Source organism: Bubalus kerabau, chromosome 5 (genome assembly GCF_029407905.1).
Source record: "Bubalus kerabau isolate K-KA32 ecotype Philippines breed swamp buffalo chromosome 5, PCC_UOA_SB_1v2, whole genome shotgun sequence".
Taxonomy (NCBI): Eukaryota; Metazoa; Chordata; class Mammalia; order Artiodactyla; family Bovidae; genus Bubalus; species Bubalus kerabau.
The window spans coordinates 116,513,223-116,538,098 of NC_073628.1; the positions used below are offsets into that span (position 1 = coordinate 116,513,223).

Consider the following 24,876-nt stretch of genomic DNA (forward strand, 5'->3'; position numbering starts at 1 on the left):
GTAAGTTTTCACTAACATATCTTCAGGTTCACTGATTCTTTCCTCTGTTGTGTACAGTCTACTGAAGAGCCTAGCAGAAAAAGATCTCTATTCTTTCTCATTCTGTTTTTTAATTCTTTGCACTGTTCATTGAGGAAGGCCTTCTTATCTCTCCTTGATGTTCTCTGGAACCTGCATTCAGATGGGTATATCTTTCCCTTTCTCCCCTGTTTTTCACTTCTCTTCTTTCCTCAGCTATTTGTAAAGTGTCCTCAGACAACCACTTTGCTTTCTTGCATTTCTTTTTCTTTGGGGTGGTTTTGGTCACTGCCTCCCATACAATGTTATGAACCTCCATCCATAGTTGTTCATGTACTCTGTCTACCAGATCCAATTCCTTGAATCTATTCATGACTGCCACTCTATAGTTACAAGGGATTTGATCTAGGTCATACCTGAATGGTCTAGTGGTTTTCCCTTCTTTCTTCAATTTAAGCCTGAATTTTGAAATGAGGAGCTCATGATCTGAGCCACAGTCACCTCTAGGTCTTGTTTTTGCTGAAACTCCAGTACTTTGGCCACCTCATGTGAAGAGTTGACTCATTGGAAAAGACTCTGGTGCTGGGAGGGATTGGGGGCAGGAGGAGAAGGGGACAACAGAGGATGAGATGGCTGGATGGCATCACTGACTCGATGGACATGAGTCTGAGTGAACTCTGGGAGTTGATGATGGACAAGGAGGCCTGGCGTGCTGTGATTCATGGGGTCGCAAAGAGTTGGACACGACTGAGCGGCTGATCTGATCTGATCTGATCTGATAGAGCTTCTCCATCTTCAGCTGCAAAAAATATACTCAATCTGATTTCAGTATTGACCATCTAGTGATGCCTATGTGTACAGTCATCTTTTGTGTTGTAGGAAGTGGGTGTTTACTATGACCAGTGTGGCAAAACTCTGTTAGCCTTTGCCCTGCTTCATTTTGTACTCCAAGGCCAAACTTGCCTGTTCCTCCAGGTATCTCATGACTTTCCTATTTTTGTATTCCAATCTCCTATGATGAAAAGGACATTTTTTTTTTTTTTTTGGTGTCATTCTAGAGATCTTGTAGGTCTGCATAGAACTCATCAACTTCAGCTTCTTCGACATTAGTGGTTGGGGCATAGACCTGGGTTACTGTGATGTCAAATGGTTTGCCTTGGAAATGAACCAAGATCATTCTGTCATTTTTGAGACTGCACCCACGTAATGCATTTTGGACTCTTTTTGACTATGAATGGAGGGCTACTCCATTTCTTCTAAGGGATTCTTGTCCAGAGAAGTAAACATAATGGTCATCTTAATTAAATTCACCCATTCCCATCCATCTTAGTTCACTGATTCCTAAGATATCAGCGTTCACCCTTGCCATCTTCTGCTTGACCACATCCAATTTACCTTAATTCATGTTCCTAACATTCCAGGTTCCTATGCAATATTTTTCTTTACAGCATCGGACTTTACTTTCATTAGCAGACACATCCACAACTGTGTGTTTTTCCACTTTGGCCCAACTGCTTCATTCTTTCTGGAGCAATTAGTAATTGCCCTCCACTCTTCCTCAGTAGCATACTGGACACCTTCTGACCTGTGGGGCTTATCTTCTGGTGTCAAATGAAACATCTGGATATCGATATGTAAAAGAATGAAGTCAGTCTCCTCTCTTACATCAAATACAGTTAATTCAAAATGAATCAAAGACCTAAATTTAAGAGATAACACTATAAAACTATTAGAAGGAAAATGCTTAATCACTATGATCTCTACCAAGTCAATCGTTTCTTAAAAACAATACCAAAAACACAACAAAATTAAAAAACAGATAAATTAGGTTTCATCAAAATTGAAAATTTTGTGTTTTCAAAGGGGGTAGTATCAATCACGTGAAATGACAATTCACTGAATGGAAGAAAATATTTATGTGCAATAATGTACTAAATGTCTTTAAAAATACACACACACACGTATTATGTAAGTAGAGCAAATAAAGATGAGAAGGAAATGCACTCAAAATTTACAGAGGAGAGGATAAGGGCTTGGGCATTAGAACCAAAATGACATTTTCAAGCCTAGACTTTATCACTTACTAGCTCTATGACTTCTGTTTCTTTATTACTAAAATGCAGATAATAATACGCCTACATTATAGGATTGATGTGATGACTATATATAAAATGCCTGGTACACAGTAAATACTAAAAAGCTGTTTTATATCTTACTCCTCCACCCCCACACATAATAGAATCACAGATAGTTTTATTTATATACTTTTGTGCCCCTCACCCTCCCCGCCTGAATTCAAATCTATAGAGTTTGGAATCTATCCTATAAGCAATGCAGTCATTAGAGAGTTTTGAGTAGGTCAGCAACATAATAAATAGTAGCCTTAGAAGGGCTGTGTTAGCAGCAAAATGCCTGGTGAACTTGGGAAAGAGCAGACTTGGCCAAGAACCAGGAGGACAGCTCTGAGGTAGTGGGACTACTTCATCATTTTAAGCCCTACAACACTGGGATAAATCTAGAATGGTCACTATCCCCATTCTTTAAAATGTATGTGTGTGTGTGTGTGTGTGTGTGTGTGTGTGTGTATATATGTATATATTTCCCATTTATTTCATAAAACCACATAGGCATATAGAATTTCTTTTTTTCAGGTTTACTTATTCTTTCATTTCACAAGTATTCTTTTTTAAAATTGAGATATAATTGACATATAACATTTGTTTTAGGTATACAACAATGATTCTATTTTTGTATATATTACAAAATGGTCACCACAATAAATTTAGTTGAATCTCATATTTTCAAAATTCTCTTTAACACACAGTCACCAAAGTATTGTGTGGGAAGGCATGTTGCTCCATGCCATTATATAAATCATAAATTCACGTAATTTATACACCACAAAGTCCTCAAACATTTCAGTAACACTCAAAATATTCGCCTTTTGACTTGCTTAATACCCAGGACAGAGTGCAGACGTTCAACACCATCGGTGCTCCTCTTCTCCAAACCCACTTCTTTCACGTTACTTTACAATAAATCTGAGAAATCTAGCAATAAATCTTTAGCATTCAGATACTTTCAAATGTGCTTTTAGAGTAGTTTTAATCTTTCTTCAGGACTTAAAGATCAAATTTACTCAAGAGGTCTGAGGGGTACGTGTGTGTGTATTTAACCCATATCCTAATCTCAAATGTGGTTATGAACCCAACTTCCAGAGCTGAACTAAAAATCAATACCAAGCAGTGGAAAAGACAAAACTGTGTACATAATACTGCCAGATAACAAATGAAATCTATAAAGGATCTTTCTCAGAAATAAAATTAAAAGATTCAATTCCATCAAAGCCACAGAATGTAGAAACTGCAGTGCAATAAAAGTATATATGAGATATACTGAAAGGTAAAAATGACAGGAAAACACAGAGTAGACATTGACATATCTTTAATTACTACTCCGTTTCAGGCTAATGGTAAAAATTAGTCTTCAGATACTTGATAACATCAGCCTGTCTCTGCTGGGTTAGTACCAAGATCTGGAGCCAAGCAAATACTTCTAATAAAATTGATTTTCCTTTTTGGCAACCAATAGACCAGTCAATAATAATGTTGTTTAAGAAAGATTGAGTCATGAGGGAGATGAACATTTCCTTCCATTTACTATGTTTGTATTGTCTATATTTGAAAAGAGTTTTCAATAAGGAAACCAAAGAAGAAATTACATGGGGAAAGCTATTTTGAGAGCAAATCTCCAAAAGCCCTCTGATTTGGAAGCATGTTAGCAACCCAAACTGACAAAGCCAAAAGCAGTCCCTTAACTGAAGCTAGATCATATGGATTAGAATTGTCAATAACAAAGGAAAACCAAGGCTAGGAACAACACAAAGTGGTCATATGATGACAAAGAGGGCAAGGGAAGGCACACAGTCCTAACTTATTCACCCTAAAAAGCTACATGGAACTTGTACTTTGCAGTGAAGTTTAGTGTTAGGTAAAGAGTATTCTATAAAACCACATATGGCAGTTTTTTATATTGTTTGTCTTATAATACTCAAACAAATAGAATACAAGAAACCCATGTGCAAAAATCTCAGCCTAAGCCTAAACTGGGACACTTCCATCTAAAATACTACCCCTGACAATCCAAACCAAATTAAAGACATGAGTGCACCAATAAGGTTTTGTTTTGGTGGTAACTGGGGGAAGAAGGGTTAGAAAGACAATTTCAGAGCTCACACAGAGAAACAGTCAAGCAAAAATAACAGGAAATATTCTGAACATGTAATTAAGTAATCTATCCTGCCAGGTATTAAAACATATTTTGAAGCTACAATATTTAAAGCAGCATAGCACAAGTATGTGAGCAGAAAAAGAGGCAACAGAAGAACAGCTAGAAACACGGTGAAATTCATAGATAAGTGAGAATATAAAAAGAAGACACTTTAAATCAGCAGAGAAAAGATTATTCAATAAACATTATTGGAACTGCTAATCATCTGGACAAAAATAAAATTTCTATTACATACACGTGATCCTAATTCCAGATGGATCACAGAAATCATGAAGTGATAACAAGTATTAGAAGAAACATTTTAATAATTATTATATCACAAAGAAAGAGCTAATTTTCCTTAATACATAAAAGTTCTGAAACAAAGGAGAAAGAATTTTTTAAATATTAGTTATTTGCATTTTTTGAGTTTTTCCCTTTGTACATATACAACCTACAAAGAAAAAAAGTGAAATATATATGGCCTAAGGTTATGACTTTGATCTATGACTCAAAGCTAGGGAACTAGCCCAAGAAGAATGCACACAAGTCTAATGGGAAAAAAAAATTTATTCTAATAAAATAACAAGGAAACCCAAAGGTTCTGGTAAATGCTTAGGCCTTTTCTGGTTCTCATGATTTATTTTTCTAACATTCTGTCAGCTTCTTTATAAGCTGATATTACTTTGTTCAATATTTACTGAGCAACATCTGTATGTCACTCCAGGGTACTGGAGACAACCATACTCTAGCACTTGTATACGGTGGTGATGAGGATATAGACAGGTACATGATGAATTACAATACACGGTGACTGCATTGTGGTAGCTCTTTGATGAGCTTAAGAACAGGGAGCACGATAAGAGACGGTGGAGATGTCTATCTGGGCAGAGTGAAGGAAGGCTTCCTGGAGGAAATGATATGTAAAATTAGGCCTAGAAGGGAGAATGAAGAAGAGAGAAAACAGTATCTAAAAAGCCCAACAGGTGAGCAACGTGTCAAGTTCTTCAGAATCAGTGAAACTTATCGCAGCAGGGATGGTACATAAGCTAGAAGTGCGTTGAGAAATAAGTGGAGAGGTAAGCAAAGCCCAGATCATGAAGGGCTTCACAGGACAAAACATATTTAGATTTAATTTTAGAACAATAAAAGAGAATAAGAGAAATACTTGCAAATTAGCATCTTAAAAAGTCTCTCCAGATGAAAAGTGGGAAATACATCTAAGAACATCAAGATTAGAAGCAAGGATAAGGTGGGTGCTGGCAATGTTGAAAAAGAGAAGCGGGTAGATTTGAGATATACTTAGGAGACAGAACCTAGAGGACCTCAGCTGATTCCTAGAACACTGGGTGGATGCTGGTGCCGGTTATTGGGTGAGGCTATAGACATGTACACGATGTGCTACGTTGGGAGTGGTAGCTGAGAGTAAGTTCAGCGGTGGTGCTGGTGGTAAAGAATGCCTGCCAGTGCAGGAGGTGCACAAGACGTGGGTTTGATCATTGGGTCGGGAAGATCCCCTAGAGGAGGAAATGGCAAGCCACTCCAGTATTCTTGCCTGGAAAATTTTATGGACAGAGGAGCTTGGTGGGCTACAGTCCATAGGGTTACAAAGGCTCAGACACAGCTGAGCATGCACTGCAAGTTCAGTGTTAGATATTGCAAGTTTTAACTGTCTGAGAAGACAAGAAGAAATATACGTTGGTGCAACTACTGGCTGAGAAACATATTGTTGATCAAGATTTCTTCTGTTTTGTCTGTGAAACAGGAGAAAATGTGAGAATAAGAAAGACCATTAAGACATGCCAGCCAAAATTAAAGACTGATACCATCATTTTTGATAATATCAGGGATGGGTGATTTTGTCTTCCTAGCTTTGCCTAGAGCCAAAACGTAGATGTATAGAAGGCAGGCAACTGGATTAATCAGAATTAAAGTTTTGCCAGATGGTTACCATAGCTGAAAAATAGGGAATGGGAATGAAGTTGAACACAATAATAGCATGAGAGTGGACAAATGAGCTAAAATGGAAGAAGTAATCAGTCAAGGCACTAGGGATTTCCATAAGGTCAAATAAGATTTAGAGTGAAATGAATTGGAGAGTATAGTTAGAACCAAACATTTCAGACTTGATTAAAAGTTCAGGGTGAGGTCATGGGCTAAAGTGGAATAGATGTACATGACAACAAATATTATAAAAGGAAAAGCATTTTTTATTTGACATACTAAATTAAAAAGCAAACTCCTGAATAAGACATGGATGCCCACTTTCACTATTTTATTCAACATAGTACTAGAAGACCTAGAGCAATTAGGCAAGAAAATGAAATAACAGACATCAAAACTGGAAAGGAAGAAGTAAAAATATCTTTGTTCATAGACAACATATGTTATATGCAGAAAATCTTTAAGCTTCCACAAAAAGCTGTTAGAACTATTAAGGAAATTCAGCAAAGTTGCAGGATATAAAATCAACACACAAAAACTGGTTGCATTTCTAAACACTAACAATGAATAATCAGAAAGTGAAATTTAGAAAACAGTTTCATTTACAGTAGTGGCAAAAAAGAATGAAATACTTAGGAATAGACCGAACCAAGGAAGCAAAAGAATTGTACACTAAAAATTATAAAATAGTTTTGAAATAAATTCACAAATAAAGAAAAGTCATTCCATGGACTGGAAGACTTAACCAGTGTTAAAATGACAATATGAGTAGCCCTGCTTTTAAAAGTCTGCTTTATGCCACTTCACTTGACTAAAGACCTACCTTAGTACCTGGTTTTGCTAACCAAAAAAAAAAAAAAAAGTCTAGAGGACTTTTGCTTTTACAAAAACAGGCAAAAAGCAAAATGAGCACTCAGTCTTCATTTTGCAGCTGGCACTGTAGAGGAGTGCGCACTCTGAGCGCCCAGAGCAGTGCTCCTCCTCCTTCTCCAGCACCTACACTCTGCATCTCAGCACTAGGCCACCTTAACTTTTAACTGTGCCCGCATCAGTGCTTTATCTCAGTTTATTTTGTGCATGCATTAGCAAGATGTGTCCTCAGATAACTGCTTCTTCGCTTTCCATCATTTTGTCTTACAAAATGTTTCATTCTTTGCTTTACTTTCAGAGAACAGGGGAAAACTGTACTCCCAAATTGCCCTACAGATTCAATGCCACCTCTATCAAAACCCCAATGACTTTTTTGTAAAAAGAGAAAAATCCATCCTAAAATTCACATGGAAACACAAAGGACTCAGAACAGCCAAAAGTCTTGAAAAACAAGTTGGAAGTCTCACGTTTCCTAATTTCAAAATTTACTACAAAGATATAGTAATTAAACCAGTGTAGTACCGGCATAAAGACAAACATATAGACAAATGGGATAGAATAGAGACCCCAAACTCTTGCATATATGGTCACATGGTTTTTGACAAGGGTCACATGGTTTTTGACAAGGGTGTCAGGACCATTTGGTGAAGAAAGGACCCAGTCTTTTCAACCTACGAATGGCCCTGGGAAAACTGAAAGTGCACATGTAAAAAAAAAAAAAAGAAGCTGGACCCTTATGTTACCTTTGATTCAAAACGGGTCAAAAAACAGAGCTAATTTTTTTTTTTTTTTTAAACTTTACAAAACTGCATTAGTCTTGCCAAACATCAAAATGAATCTGCCACAGGTATACATGTGTTCCCCATCCTGAACCCTCCTCCCTCCTCCTTCCCCATACCATCCCTCTGGTCGTCCCAGTGCACTAGCCCCAAGCAACCAGTATCGTGCATCGAACCTGGACTGGCAACTCGTTTCATACATGATATTATACATGTTTCAATGCCATTCTCCCAAATCTTCCCACCCTTCCCTTAAAGCTCTTAAAGAAAATATGGGGGAAAAAACTTCATGACATGGCATTTGGCAATGATTTCTTGGATATGACACCAAAAACACAGGCAACAAAAGGAAAAATAGATAAAGTGAACTTCCTCAAAATTTTAAGCTGCTGTGTATCAAAGGACACTATTATCAGCAGCGTGCAAGACCACCCACAGAATAAGAGAAAATATTTGTAAACTGTGTATATGATAAGGGACTGATGTTCAGAATGTCTGAGTCAGAAAGATCCCCTGGAGAAGGAAATGGCAACCTACTTCTGTGTTCTTGTCTGGGAAATCCCATGGACAGAGGAGCCTGGCAGGCTACAGGTCCACGGAGTCGCAAAGAGTCAGACACAACTGAGTGACTAACACATCTTACAACTTAAGAATAAAAAACCCCAAACAACCCAATTAAAGAGTGGGCAAAGGACATGAACAGACATTTCTCCAAAGAAGATGAACGTATGGCCAATATTAACTGGTCAACATTAATAATGTTCAGCATCATTAATCATTAGGAAAATGCAAATCAAAACCACAATGAGATATCACTTCACATCCACCAGGATGGCTAATATCAAATATACAGAAAATAACAAGTGTTGGTAAGGATGTGGAGAAACTGGAATATCTGTGCATTGCTGATGGGAAGGTAAAATGGTGCAGCCACTGTAGAAATGGTATGGTGATCCTCAAAACATTAAAGAATTACCATATGATCCAGCAATTCCACTTCTGGATATATACTCAAAAGAAGTGAAAGCAAAGACTCAAAACAAATATTTGCTACTCATATTCACAGAGGTATTAATCACAATAGCCAGAAGGTGAAAGTAACCTGAATGTCTGTAGATGGATATTTGGATAAACAAAATATGGTATATACATACAATGCAACATTATTGAGTTTTAAAAAGGAAAAAAATTCTGCCACGTGGTACAACACGGATGAACCTTGAAGACATTATGCTAAATGAAATAAGCCAGTCACAAAAGGACAAATACTGTATGATTCTACTTATATGATGTATCTAGAGTAGTCAAATTCATGAAGAGAGAGAGTAGAATGGTGGTTGCTAGGGTTATGGGGGGGTGGGGGAATGGGGAGTTACTTATGTGTACAGAGTTTCTAGGGGTGCATATTCAAAAGCAGAGACATTACTTTGCCAACAAAGGTTCTCTAGTTAAGGCTATGGTTTTTTCAGTGGTCAGGTATGGATGTGAGAGTTGGACTGTGAAGAAAGCTGAGTGCCAAAGAATTGATGTTTTTGAAATGTGGTGTTGGAGAAGACTCTTGAGAGTCCCTTGGACTGCAAGGAGATCCAACCAGTCCATTCTAAAGGAGATCAGTCCTGGGTGTTCTTTGGAAGGAATGATGCTAAAGCTGAAACTCCAATACTTTGGCCACCTCATGCGAAGAGCTGACTCATTGGAAAAGACTCACGCTGGGAGGGATTGGGGGCAGGAGGAGAAGGGGACGACAGAGGATGAGATGGCTGGATGGCATCACCGACTCGATGGATGTGAGTCTGAGTGAACTCCGGGAGTTGGTGATGGACAGGGAGGCCTGGTGTGCTGCAATTCATGGGGTCGCAAAGAGTCGGACACGACTGAGCGACTGATCTGATCTGATCTGATGGTAAATCTTAATAATCATGAATTTGGCAATTGTTGCTTAGGTATGACACCAAAAGCACAACCAAGCAAAGAAAACAGATATGCTGAACTTCATCAAAACTGAAAACTTTATGTGCACCACAGGACACTATCGAGGAAGTGAGAAGACAACCCACAGAAAGGGAGAAGGTATTTGCAAACCGTACATCTGATAATGCTTTAAGGTCCAGGATATAAGAACTTTTACTTCTTAAATATAAAAAAGCCCCTCAGTTTAAAAAAGGGCAAAACACTTGAATAGACATTTTTCCAAAGAAGATAGACAAGCTGTTAACAAGTACATGAAAAAATACTCACTGGGGAAATGCAAATCCAAATCATACTCTGATGAGATCACTACACCCCACCAGAATGGCTATTAAACAAGAAAATAACGAGTATCGGTGAAGAAGTGGAAATACTGAAACACTCTTGCATTGCATCGCTGGTGGGAATGTAAAATTTTGTGGCTCCTGTAGAAAACAGTTTGGAGTTTCCTCAAAAAGTTAAACATCAAATTACCATATAGGACGTTCTCCTCCTAGGTATAGAACCAATAGAACTGAAAACAAGTTTTGAACAAAAACATGTATGCAAATTGTTCACAGCAATTATTCACAATTGCCAAAGGGTGAAAACAACTCAATTACCCACCAGTTGATGAAGGATAAAAATGTGTTCTATACATACAACAGAATATTACTTAGTCATAAAAAGGAAAGAAGTGCAATTACATGGATAATAATGTGCTACAACATGGATAATCTCTGAAAACATGCCCGTGAAAGAAGCCAGAGCCAAAGGCCACATATTTTATGATCCCATTTATATGAAATATCCAGAACAGGCAAATCCATTGAAACAGAAAGATTAGTTGTTGCTAAGATCTGGAATGGAAGGGAAATAGGGAGTGACAACTTAACGGGTACAAACTGTCCTTGTCCTTCTGGGGCGACGAAAATGCTAGGACAAGACCGTAGTGATGGTTACACATTGTTAAATATATGAATGCCACTGGACTGTACACTTTAAAACAGTTAATACGGTAAATTTTACTTTATATAGATTTCACCTCATTTTTAAAAAATGTTCCCTTTTCATCACTCTTCAGTTCAGTTCAGCGGTCAAACAGGAGATGACAAGAGTGAATATCAACATTCTAGGAATCAGCGAACTAAGATGGACTGGAATGGGTGAATTTTCTCATCGCTCTTACCTGACAGTTAATATCAGCTCTATATTGTAGCAAGACTGTGACTAGTTCCTTATGTCCTCGATCACAAGCCCAGTGGAGTAGAGTTCTGCCCTAAAACACAGAAAAAGACAAATGAATATGTTAATCCAGTTGTAGGCCATACAAAAGACATAAGGTCTTAAGGAAGATACATAAATAAGTAAAAATATAGGTTAACTCTTCTAAGAATGATTCATATAAAATGTTCTATGGGAAAAGCAGTAAATGAAAACAACAGGAATTCCTGAGTTATACTTTGGGGATCTGTTAGATACTAGCCAGTGACTCTCTTCAGACTGATCAGTTTCTTTATCCACAGAGTGGGGATAAGGATAATACTAACAACAATAATACCAGTAATATTTATTGAATGTATGAACTACACGATAACAGTTTGTAAATTTTAAAGTACTTTGATGAAAGAGATTAATTTTAAATTATTATGTTCACTTTTGGTGAAACAACTCTATGAATTAAAAAAAAATGGTACTTAAACCTAGGTAGAGATCATAATCTGAATGTAATATATCTGAATTTACTCAAGTTTATTCCATAAAATGTAAGAAAATGTAATCACAAGCATTTCCCCTTCATAGCCCAAATTTACACCCTGAAATATCCCCCAAACATTAGTACAAGTCTGCTAGCATTTAACTTCAAACATTGACCATGAAAGCCACTTGTAAAACAGAATAGACAATTAACTGTTAGGAGACAGCGTACTAAATATTAAACAATTTTAACTATTGTCTACCAAAGACAAACACTATCGACGTGTTAATTCTTTTCTCTACTGTCAGAAAATCTTGGCTTAGTTAACAAAAGGACCCTAATTGGTCCAAAGAATAAACAAAACCCCCAAAAGCTAAGGGCTTTTCAAAATGAAGAAATGAGTGATTATGGCTTAACACTACTTTTTGAGGGTGGTAGTGATGTTGTCATTTTTAAAAGAATGGAATGTTTTTTCACATTAAGTTGAAATCCCTGCTTTATGTCATTTTAGAAACGATTTAAACAGATGTAAGCTAGGACAAAGAGGACTTAAAAAGCACCTTTGAAGAAAGCTTTTCTTAACCCACTTGCATTCTTCATCTTTCAGACTCTCTTCACATACCTATTCGTTCAACTAATTAACCAGGAGCTATTCTTGAAAAAAAACAAACAACAACAAAAACCCAAAGTAAGACAACTTCTTCCTTAAAAATCATCCTTTCCTTTTTCTTTCATTTGCTCAATTTATTTTTACTTACCTGTGAATATCTGTTTTGTATGCAAAATGCAAAGGAGAAGGGAAGTAGAAAATTTTTAAATGTGGGCAAATCAGTCACACTTTATTGTAACAGCAAAACCACTTAGTTAATTATTAGTTCAGAGCCCACTAATAATTTTTTTAAATGGAGACAATTCTAAAAGCCAAATAAAAAATGTATTGTTGATAGAGAACAGTGTTGCCTCTGTTAAATGTTCCCCAGCTCTAATGTGTACTGATTTACTGTTACTGGGGCACTCATTTTACAACCCTCCATATGAATAATTAGATATTCTAATTTGATTCTCAGAACAAATACCAATGTGTAAAGTATTTTATAATTCAATATAACTGTTTCACAGCTTTTACACTAAAATAATCAGGTAAGATGTCAAAGTCTGTATTATTTCTAGTTCTAATTTTAAGGGTACTAAATTAATGGCTATCAAATTATTAACAAGAGTCACCATATAGTTAAAATGATGTGTGACAGACTTACATAGGGCACCTACCAGAACTACCTAATAGTTAAGTAAGAAAACATAATATATCTAGTATTTTTACTGTAAGGTGTACAGATAATTTCTATTTCCCAACAAGATTCCTGACTTCTCCTTAGGTGTAACCCAATAGGGTTCCACTGAGTAATGCTAAAATATAAATCCTTAGCTGTTTCAGTGCGGAAGCAGACAAGCAACACATTTTACTGTTAATGGGGAGTTATATTTTAAATTTTCCATGTGTGGTGCCAAAAATTTACTTTAGGGAAACACCTATGACTGGACCTCAGTAGTGATTTTCACATTGGAGATATTTTCCAGAAGGGTGGCACTCGTATAGCAATGTTTTAAGGAGGACGATGTGCTCTCAGACATTTACACTCTGCTTTTTAACAGGTTTTTTGACCTGCGGTGTAATTAATTTTTGTAACGCATTATTTTAATGGTACACTAATTAACCTTGAATTAGAATGAATTCTCTGACAATGACTTTCTACAGAAGTGCTGAAGAGAGCTACATTAAGACCACCTAATGATTAATATTTTTATGTGGTATTAAGCTCAAAAACAAGAGGATTAAATATACTTGTAAATAAGCATACATAAAATAAATCAGGCTTTGGAATTTTTACCTTCAAAAGTTCCTGCACCTAAATGAACAAAGACCAGCATAACCAGGTATCTGTATGTGATAACTCTTTACTTCTTCACATTACAGAGGTCCTGTAATCATACTCTGTAATCATACTTGAGATTATTGGCTCAAGTAATACATAACCAGGAATTTGCAGAGATGCTATCCTCATAACCTCTACTGATGAAATCAGTAAATAAACACCTGAGGTTCTGTCCTATCTTTTTGTTGACTACAAATATACTTGGACCAATATAGTACAATTTTTAAATTTATTAAATTGAGATACTGGATTCCATAATTTCTTTTCCAGAAGGAAAACCATCAACTAGGTACACATCATAGTTGTTTAAAGATTTTATACAAACTTATGAGATATTTTACCTACTTTTATATGTAATTGTTTTATCATCTATGAATGATATAATCTCTTACAAATTTTCAAGTTAAAATTTATTTTTACTGTTACCACTGAAACTGACAACTGTTTCTTTGCCTTGAGTTTTAATAACTTCTGAAAAAATATCCCAGAAGTATTTAGGACATAAGTGGAGGAAGCCATTATTAAAAGGAATCTTTGTTAGGCCACCAGAAGACAATAAGTACTGTTTGGAAAGCTCTGGATATATTCTGGAATTCAAATACAGTAAAACATGGCGTTGGGGGGAGAGAGTTCCCATCTATTAACCAAGGGTGCAGATACCGTCTTCCCTCAGACAGATGAATGACTAAAGTGCTTTGAGAGTGCAGGGTGGCAGCTAACCTATTAAGTAGTATTACTTTCATACCTTCTGGAAAATACAGAGTGGGTCTTAATATTTTAAATGCTCCTTTGATATCCTTGGTTACTTGTCCTTAAACCATGAAGAATTTTTAAAATTACATTTCCTCCTGGATATCACAAATTAAATGAAAAGAGATAGTATTATAAAGTGAATCTTGATGTTCTTATGGTATTTTGGGAATAGATACAAAGCATGTACACCATATACACAGTAGATGAAAACATGGCAAAGATGGTATGTTTAAATTTGTAAGAGTTGCCATTGTATCAAAGATCGTATAGGATGGTGGTGGTGGTTTACTCGCTAAGTCAAGTCCGGCTCTTGAGACCCCATGGACTGTAGCCTGCCAGGCTCCTCTGTCCATGGGATTCTCCAGGCAAGAATACTGGATTGGGTTGCCATTTGCTTCTCCAGGGGATCTTTCTGACCCAGGAATTGAACCTGGGTCTCCTGCATTGCAGGCAGATTCTTTACTGACTGAGCTCCGAGGGAAGCCATTGTATAGGATAATACAGTCTAATTACTCAGTGAATAGTGTAAACAGGTCAACTTGAATTTCTCTCTCCAAAAAAACTGGGTTTCAATTTACAATTGATTGACTTCAGCTACCAATAACCTGTAATGTCTGTCTCCTCTCCGCTATCCCCGTCTTCTACCCTTTGCTGCTGCTGGTAAAGCATCTGGATACAGTGACAACTCGCCTACCTGCCACCACCAGAAACTACACAAAGCCCTACTGCCACCCGCCTCTCCAGAGTAAACCAACAGTGTTCTTTCAAAAACTCAGACAGCGGTAGTATCGGGAGGCAGTTTACAGTCTCAAGATGTGACTAGCATGGAAGCTAATACACATTTAAAGTAAGTGAATACTTTATTTTGTTCACTGGCTAGGACCTAAGATAAAAACAAATGGTGTTGCTGAGCTATCAGGGAGTTCACAAGGACTTTAAATACACTACTTTAAAAGATCCCTTTATAAGCATTTACTAAGCCATAATTTTAGTAACTAAAGGGTCAAGGAGTAAGCAATGGAGATATTACTTCATCCTGTATAAAGTAATAAAAGTAATCCAATGATCATAATAAGGTAGCCAGGTGTCATCATAAGACAATGGATAAATACACAATATATTCATGGTCATATGATGGAATATTACTCAGCAATAAAAATGAAGGGAAATACTGATCTATACAATATCAATGACCCAAAAACATTATGTTAAATGAAAGAAGCCTTGTTAAAAAAAAAAAGTACATTTTATGATTTCACCTATAAAGTTCTAGAACAGGCAAAACCAACGTATGGTAGAAGAATTAGAAAACTGTGATTACCTTTGTGGGATGAGGAGAAAGAACCAGCTGAGAAGAGGCATGAGGGAATTTTCCAGGGTGACAGTAATGTTCTATATCTTGATAGGAGTTTGGATTACATGGGTACAGGAGTTACATGGGTACATGCATTGGTCAATATTAATTGAAAAAAGTGAAAGTGAATTCTCTCAGTCGTGCCTGACTCTTTGCAACCCTATAGTCCACCAGGCTCCTTCTCTGTCCATGAGGTTTTCCAGGCAAGAATACTGGAGTGGGTTGCCATTTTCTTCTCCAGGGGATCTTCCCGACCCAGGGATCAAACTCAGGTCTCCCACACTGCAGGCAGACTCTTTACCCTCTGAGCCATGAGGGAATACCATATAAAGATTGACTTTTGCAAGTGACTGAAGGAGCTTAATGAAACAGGCTTGAACCCAGGTATCCTGCATTGCAGATGGATTCTTTACCAGCTGAGCCACAAGGGAAGCCCAAGAATACTGGAGTGGGTAGCCTATCCCTTCTCCAGTGGATCTTCCCAACCAGGAATCGAACCAGGGTCTCCTGCATTGCAGGCAGATTCTTTACCAACTGAGCTATCACTTTTATATACATTTTACATTAAGAGAAAAAATCAGACTAATACTGATCTCTATTTAATGATATATATACGGAAGCATTTAAAAGAAAATGTATTGTCTATAAAATACTCTGAAACACATCCGAAAAAATAAGATAGATTGACAGATGGATAAAGAGATGGCTAAATACTGATAAAGCAAACATACATAGTAAAATATCAGTGGTAGAATCTAGTGATAGGAATACATATGTCCACTGTAAAATTCTTTCAACTTTCTGGTATGTGTACAATTTTTCATAATAAATTGTTGGAAAAAAAATCAAACAAAAATGTGCACACCCACATTCACAGCAGCATTATTCACAATAGCCAAAATATGAAAGCAACCCAACTGTTCATAGATATTTAGATACACAAAATGCAGTATATGCATACAAATATCATTCATTTTTTTTAAGAGGAAGAAAATTTTGACAGGTTTTAACATGGATGAGTCTTGAAGACATTATGTTAAGTGAGATAAGTGTCAAATACTTGAGACAGTATGTGCTGTCACAAGACAACACATATGTATGATTCCATTGTATCTGCATGATTCATAATCATATGTATGATTCCATTTACATGACGTATCTAGAGCAGTCAAATTCATGAAGACAGAAAGTCAAATGGTGGCTGCCAGGGAGCTGGGGGAAGGGGAGGAATAGGGAGTTAGTGTTAGAGTTTCAGTTGGGGAAGATGAAAAAGTTCTGAAGAAGTATTAATATAGGCTTGATTTTTAAATGGTGCTGCCTGTATTAATATAAATGAGCATAATTTGACAGTTTAGAATGTATTTCTCAATTATTAGTACAAATAAACAGAGTTCCTTCAAATTAATGTTAATCAACTACACAACCGAAATAACATATACTCAAGTGTAAAAAGTTATTTAAGAGGATACACTTTTACTTCCTTTCTTAAATAAAAGCATAAATTTATCCTCAGTTCACTGACTTTGCCTCTTAGACCTTTTGCTTCTTCGTTAGGTTAATAATGTCAGGTTTTGCCAGATTTTGCAGCAGTTTCTCAAGCCAAAAGCAAGTAAATTGTATTCTGACATGAGCCACAAATTTAAAACAAAGCAAATAAAGAAAGGAACAGTCAAAAGAAAGGTGACCTTCTTCAAAGTATTTGAAAGAATCTATAAGTATATGGAAAATGGTATAAAATTATACCTTCAAAACGACAGAAAAGAAAGAACTAAAGAAGCAGCTCAATAAAAGAGGAATTTGGGAAGCGCATTAGGTAAGAATCTACGGGAAACTAATAAATTGTATAAATGCTTTGGGGGGACTGATAATAGATACATTGGAATGATGTCATCTAATTTCTCCAAATATTATTCCATTGCTACATTTAACAAGTTTAAATTAATATAAAAGTTTAGAATACACACTAATAAGCATGCATTAGCATCTGCTGATATGGCACTGATCTAAGAAACAATGTGTATGACAAGAATAGTGCAGACGTAAAATGTGCCTGAATTGATAAGAAATATTCTGTTCATAGCAAGTATACTTTACAAATTATTTAAATCAGCCAAGATATTTTCTTGAAAAGCCTGTAAATATGTGGCATGTGTGAAGAGTTATATTAATATGACTCAAAAATAAAAATTGAAGCACCATTTAAAGAATTTAAAAGCTCTTACATTTCTCTTCATATTACCTATACTGCAGTTTTCAAACATTTCTGCAAATCATTAAAAACTTTAATAAAAGTTGTAATATAAATAAAAAATGAGTACACATAACACCATGATGCTATAAACTTGGAACGTGAAACATCTGATATATAGATAGTGTCCTGAAAAGTAAGTATAACTACAAAACTTTTTCTTTTACCTAAAATATAAACAATGTCCTAACTACCGTATCAGTAGGAAACACTATGTACTGAATAATTTTCTCAAGTTAGAAATGTATAACTTACTAATAGTATATTAGCAGCAATTACAACTTAAATGACATGCACCAGGAACTATACATAATAAAATGACTTCATTATAAAATAGGAATATTTTACTTAAAAAGGATTTTATATATATGTTCATGTGCAATGATAGCTATAGATTCAAATCTAAGCATTTTAGGCAATAGGAATATTTATTTCAATATATGGGGTACAAATATAGCTTATCATATTATGACTATTATTAAATTTCTTTATGTGCTCACAGATTCACTTTTTAAGTGCAATAAATGTAATTTTTAATCATCTTAGGGAAAGACTGAAATTGGGGTGAATTTGCTAGGTGGACATTTTAAATAAAGTCATACACCATCCCACAGAATCTTAGGCAATCAGTAGTGAAATATCTCAAGTTCAAATATTAGATAGACAAACACCAGAAGAACCAGATGTCCTTTCAAAATTTTAATTGTTACCCAACTTATTATAGTAGGGAAATGACTTTTTTCTGATAAAGAGGTTAAAAGTATTTAGCTAGAAAGTTAACTTTAAGATTATATACTCTTAGTCCACCATCAAAGCTTACAAAGTTGTTTCATTTGCTAGAGCTTTAAATGTCATGAAGCAGTACCCCTTATTTCATTTAGGATGTTAAGTTTGATTCTAATTTTAAGCTCCCATTTCCCTCATGTTCTAAAATTAATTCATACAAATCCCTGATTAATAATAAAAGGGCTTGCCATCAGTATTCAAAGCCCAGCCTGAGTTGTCATGGCTGAAAGGGCAGAAATCTGCTTGGAGCAATGAGAGAACCCAACTGAATTCAGGGTGTCTCAGTCTATGAATGTGTAAGCACTTCATCTGTTCATGGAAACACAATGTTCTGGCAGGCTGGGGGCAAAGGTAGCTGGTAACAGACTGGAAGACCTGGGAAACTGTACTGTATCAAAGTCACTAAATGAGGGAAGCAAGGCAAAATTTTACAAGGCTTTCTTTCATTTTCACACATAAAAAACGGTGTTGTTTAGTGTAAGCCATTTGTGTTCTAGACATTTATTTTATCCCTATTACTGCTGTCCAATGATCTCTGCAGAGGTCACATGTGAATGTAACTATTTTATAAAAGAAAGTGTTGCAAGTCAGAGCATAACACATAACACTAGAGGGGCTGACTGGAAACTGATTATCTTTCTTAAATCCAGTGGTGAAAAGAACACTCTCTCAGAACTACATTTCACTCTTTTAGACTCAGCAGTTGTATGTATTTGAACAAGTAACATGTACATATCTGAAGCAGATCTTGTCTGAAAAATAAGGATAACCTTTCAGAGCTGTTGTGAAGACAACATGGTAAAAAAAAGTGGAAGTACCTTACAGACTTGTAAATGTGGTGGAAGTACTCTGTAAACTGTAACCTGCACTGAATAAAAGAGTCTTTTTTGAAAGATGGAGAATTCTAATAGGGATCATATAGTACACACACAATCATTTCCAGTGAAAAAGTGACCTTGAAAAGTTAAGTGGGCTTCTGGTTTCCAGTTCCACATATAAAGAGCTAGAAGTTGCCACTGCACCTTAACAACAAACAAAAAGCTGAAGAGACTGAAAAATCAATGATTCTTCTTGGATCCATAAGAGACAGGAGTCTCAGGGGAAACCACTGCCCCTGAGACTAGAGAGAGAGAGGTGAGCCCGACAGCCTGGAGTGCAGCCTTACAAGTGGAAACCACCCGGGGAGCCAGTCCAGGTAGGAACACCTGGCTATGATTGATAAATCGCCAGAGGCTCAGTGCAGACAACTCTGACGGTTAAAACTCCAAAGGCATCTACTCAACTCCTCCAAACACCCCCCCCCCAATAATGTGAGATTTACCTCCAGAAGCATGACCAGGTTCTCTGACAATAAATGTCAGAGAAATATACCCTCATGCTTCGGGTAGGGGAAAGGGAAATGATCCATTCTGAAATAGGCCCTGAAAAGGTCTGCCTTTAGAGGAAAAGGTCAACCAGCACCTAACTTGCTGGGGTATTATCAGAGTCTAACTGACCTGGGGGAAGGGAAATAGCCATCTCCAGTCCACTCTAGCCATTCTGTCCCATTCAAAGAGGGATTAAAAAAAGAAGAGAGAGAAACATTTATGAGAGTCCCAGTTCAGAGACACAGGCTCACTACAGAACTGAGACCTAATGGTAGGACCACAGAACACTTTCTCTCCGCAACCCCTCACCAACACATTCAGTCAGTTCGGTTCAGTGGCTCAGTCATGTCCGACTCTTTATGACCCCATGGACTGCAGCACACCAGGCCTCCCTATCCATCACCAGCTCCTGTAACTTACTCAAACTCACGTCCATTGAGTTGGTGATGCCATCCAACCATCTCATCCTCTGTCATCCCCTTCTCCTCCCATCTTCAATCTTTCCCAGCATCAGGGTCTCTTCAAATAAGTCAGTTTTTCACACCAACACATTACTAAGGGCCTATTTATACCAGTTCCTTTTATCTGGTATATAACATCCAGCTATCAATAAAAATTACATGGCAAACCACAAGGCAAAAAAATCCACCATTTGAAGAGACAGAATAAGCATCAGAATGAAACATGGCAGAGATGTTGGAATTATCAGGTGGAGAATTTAAAACAACAATGATTAATATGCTAAGGGCTCTAATATATAAAGCTGGCAGCATGCAAGAACAGATGGACAGGAACTTCCCTGGTGGTCCGGTGGTTAAGAATCCACCTTGCAATTCAGAGAACGTGGCTTCCCGATCTCTGGTCGGGAAACTAAGATACTGCTTGCTGTGGAGGAAGCCCCTGCGCCACAATTAAAGAGTCCATACACTGCAACAGAAGATCCTGACTAAAGCAGTGAAGATCTTGTGTGCCACAATTACGACCCAAGGCAACCAAATATAGATAAATTTCTAAATATCTAAAAAAAGAAAATATAGATAAATATCTAAATATCTAAAAAAAGAAAAAGAACAGCTGGACAATGTAAGCAGAGAAGTGGAAATTTGAATAAAGAACCATAAAGAAATGCTAGAGATTAAAAAAAAATAAACCCATTGCAACAGAAATTAAAAATGCATGTGACAGGCTTATTGGCATACCAGAAATAGCTGAAGAAAGAATCTCTGAGCTAGAAGATGTATCAAAAGAATCCTTGAAAACTTAAAAGCAAAGAGAACAAAGACAGGAAACAACAATAAGAAAAAAACAGAACAGAATATCCAAGGGCTGTGGGACAAATGCAAAAGATGTAACATATGCACAGCTGGGGAAACCAGAAGGAGAAGAAACAGAGAAAGGCACACAAGAAATACCTGGAACAATAGCTGAACTTCCTCAAATTAATGCCAGAGGTCAAGCCACAGATCCAGGAAGCCCAGAGAACACCGAGCAAGATAAATACTTCAAAAACTACACTACGCATATCATTTTCAAATTACAGAAAATCAAAGATAAAGAAAAATCCTGAAGGAAGCCAAAGGAAAAAAATACATTGCTTATAGAGAAAACAAAGATAAGAATTATATCAGACTTCTCTTCTGAAACCATGCAAGCAAGAAGAGTGGAGTGACATTTAAAGTGTTGAGGAAAACCCCCTACTAACCTAGAATTCTGTATCCTGAGAAATCATCCTTCAAAAGCGAAGGAGAAATAAAGACTATCTCAAACAAATATTGAAGAAATCTGTTGCCAATAGACCTGCCTTGCCAGAAATATTGAAAGAAATTTATTAGAGAGAATGAAAACAATGTAGGTTAGAAACTGGATCTACATAAAGAAAGACCATCAGAGAAGGAATAGTGAAGATACAATAAAAACTTATTCTTAATTGATTTAATAGTTTGTTCAAAATAGTAGCAACAGTGTACTTGATTATACAAGCTTATACATATCTTATATGCGTATAAATATATACACAGGCATACACTGTATGCATGCACATATGCCCACGTATGCTTTTATATAAGTGAAATGAGTGACAACAGTGATACAAGAGACAGGAGGGAGGAATTAGGAATATTTTGTTTTTATAAGGCAGTCACATTACCCATGAAATGGTATCATGTTATTTGAAAGTGGACTTGGGTTAGTTATAAATGTATATTGCAAACTCTAGGGCAACCACTATAAAAGGTTAGAAAAAGTATAACTGATATGCTAAGAGGGGAAAGAAAATGGAATCATATTAAATGCTCACTCACAAATAGCAAGAAAAGAGAGGAAGACAAAAACAGGAACAAAGAAAAAGGCAAATACTGAAAACAGTAACCAATGTGGTAAATATTAATCCAACTATATCAGTAATCACTTTGAATGTCAGTGGCCTACATGTATCAATTAAAAGACAGATTGTCAGAATGAATCAAAAACCCAACCCAACAATATGCTATTAAAAAAAAAACCCTACTTTAAATATGCAAACAAATATAAAGTAAATGTTCATTACCATGCTAACACACAAGAAAGCTATATTAATTTTAGTCAGAGCAAACTTCAAAGTAAAGAAAGTTATATGTGATAAAGAACGGCATTAGATAATGATAAAGAGGTCAGTTCTCCAAGACGTAAAAATGTTTAACTCTGTGTACCTAACAAAAGAGCCTCATTCATGGATGGTAGGAATACAAGACGGTACAGACATTTTGGAAGAAAATTTGATGGGTTTCTTATAAAACTATACTCTTACAATATGATCTAGAATTCATACTTCTCCTTATTTACCCAAAGGTACTAAAAACTTACGTCCACACAAAATCCACACATGGATGTTTATAGCAGCTTTATTCATAACTACCAAAACTCAGAGGCAGCCAAGGACAGTCCTTCAGGAAGTGAATGGATAAATAAATTGTGGAACATCTAGACAATGGAATATTCTTGGATGCTAAAAGGAAATGTCAATACAGAAATCAGATTGATTATACTGTTTGGAACTGAAGATGGAGAAGCTCTATACAGTCACCAAAAACAAGTCTGGAAGCTGACTGTGGCTTAGATCATAACTCTTTATTGCAAAATTCAGACTTAAATTGAAGAAAGTAGGGAAAACCACTACACAATTCAGATATGACCTAAATCAAATCCCTTAGGATTATATGGTGGAAGTGACAAGTAGATTCAAGGGATTAGACCTGATAGAGTGCCTGAAGAACTATGGACAGAGGTTAGTAACATTTTATAGGAGGCGGTGATCAAGACCATCCCCAAGAAAAAGAAATACAAAAAGGCAAAATGGTTGTCTGAGGAGGCTGTACAAATAGCTGAGAAAAGAAGAGAAGCTGAAGGCAAAGGAGAAAAGAAAAGATATGCCCATCTGAATGCAGAGTTCCAAAGAACAGCAAGGAGAGATAAGAAAGCCTTCTTAAGTGAACAATGTACGGACATAGAGGAAAATAATAGAATGGGAAAGACTAGAGACCCCTTCAAGAAAATTAGAGATACCAAGGGAACATTTCATGCAAAGATGGTCACAATAAAGGACAGAAATGGTATGGACCTAACAGAAGCAGAAAATATTAAGAAGAAGTGGCAAGAATACACAGAACTATACAAAGAAGGTCTTAATGACCCAGATAATCACGATGGTGTGATCACTCACCTAGAGCCAGTGGAGTGTGAAGTCAAGTGGGCCTTAAGAAGCATTACTACAGACAAAGTTAGTGGAGGTGATGGAATTCCAGCCCAGCTATTTCAAATCCTAAAAGATGATGCTGTGAAAGTGCTGCACTCAATATGTCAGAAAATTTGGAAAACTCAGCAGTGGCCACAGGACTGGAAAATGTCAGTTTTCACTCCAATCCCAAAGAAAGGCAATGCCAAAGAATGTTCAGACTACTGCACGATTGCACTTATTTCACTGCTAGCAAGGTCTTGCTCAAAATCCTTCAAGCTAGGCTTCAACAGTAGATGAACTAAAAAGTTCCAGATAAACAAGCTGGATGTAGAAAAGGCAGAGTAATCAGAGGTCAAATTGTCAACAACCACTGGATCATAGAAAAAGCAAGGGAACTCCAGAAAACGTCTCCTTCTGCTTCACTGACTACACTAAAGCCTTTGACTGTGTGGATCACAACGCACTGTGGAAAATTCTTGAAGAGAATTACCTACCTTAACTTACCTATCTCCCTCATGAGAAACCTGTATGCTGGTCAAGAAGCAACAGTTAGAACTGGAGATGGAACAACGAACAGCTTCAAAATTGAGAAAGGAGTACATCAAAATTATATATTGTCATGCTGTTTATTTAACTTATATGCAGAGTATATCATGTGAAATGCTAGGCTGGAAGAAGCTCAAGCTGGAATCAAGACTGCCAGGAGACATACCAATAACCTCATATATGCAGATGACACCACTCTAATGGCAGAAAGTGAAGAAGAACTAAAGAGCCTCTTAATGAAGGTGGAAGGGGAGAGTGAAAAAACTGGTTTAAAACACAACATTCAAAAAACGAAGATCAGGGCATCCAGTCCCATCACCTCATGGCAAACAGACAGGGGAAAATGGAAACAGTGACAGACATTATTTTCTTGGGTTCCAAAATCTCTGCAGACAGTGACTTCAACCATGATATTAAAGGATGTCTGCTTCTTGGAAGAAAAGCAATGACAAACCTAGACAGTTATTAAAAAGCACAGACCTCACTTTGCTGACAAAGGTCCATATAGTCAAAGCTATGGTTTCTGCAGTAGTCATGAACAGATGTGAGAGTTGGACCACAGAGAAGGCTGAGCACCGAAAAACTGATGCTGTCAAACTGTGGTGCTGGAGAAGATTCTTGAAAGTCCCTTAGACTGCAAGATCAAACCA

General features: G+C 36.7%; 1 protein-coding gene across 2 annotated transcripts in view; it reads right to left on the reverse strand.

Annotated features, from left to right (window-relative positions):
- ACBD6 (acyl-CoA binding domain containing 6) overlaps positions 1 to 24,876 on the reverse strand; it is a 202,588-nt gene that overhangs the window by 91,916 nt on the left and 85,796 nt on the right. For both annotated transcript variants that reach the window (XM_055582860.1, XM_055582861.1), the window contains exon 6: positions 11,017 to 11,106. In XM_055582860.1, the coding sequence (XP_055438835.1) occupies positions 11,017 to 11,106 (90 nt within the window). The remainder of the gene's footprint in view (positions 1 to 11,016; positions 11,107 to 24,876) is intronic.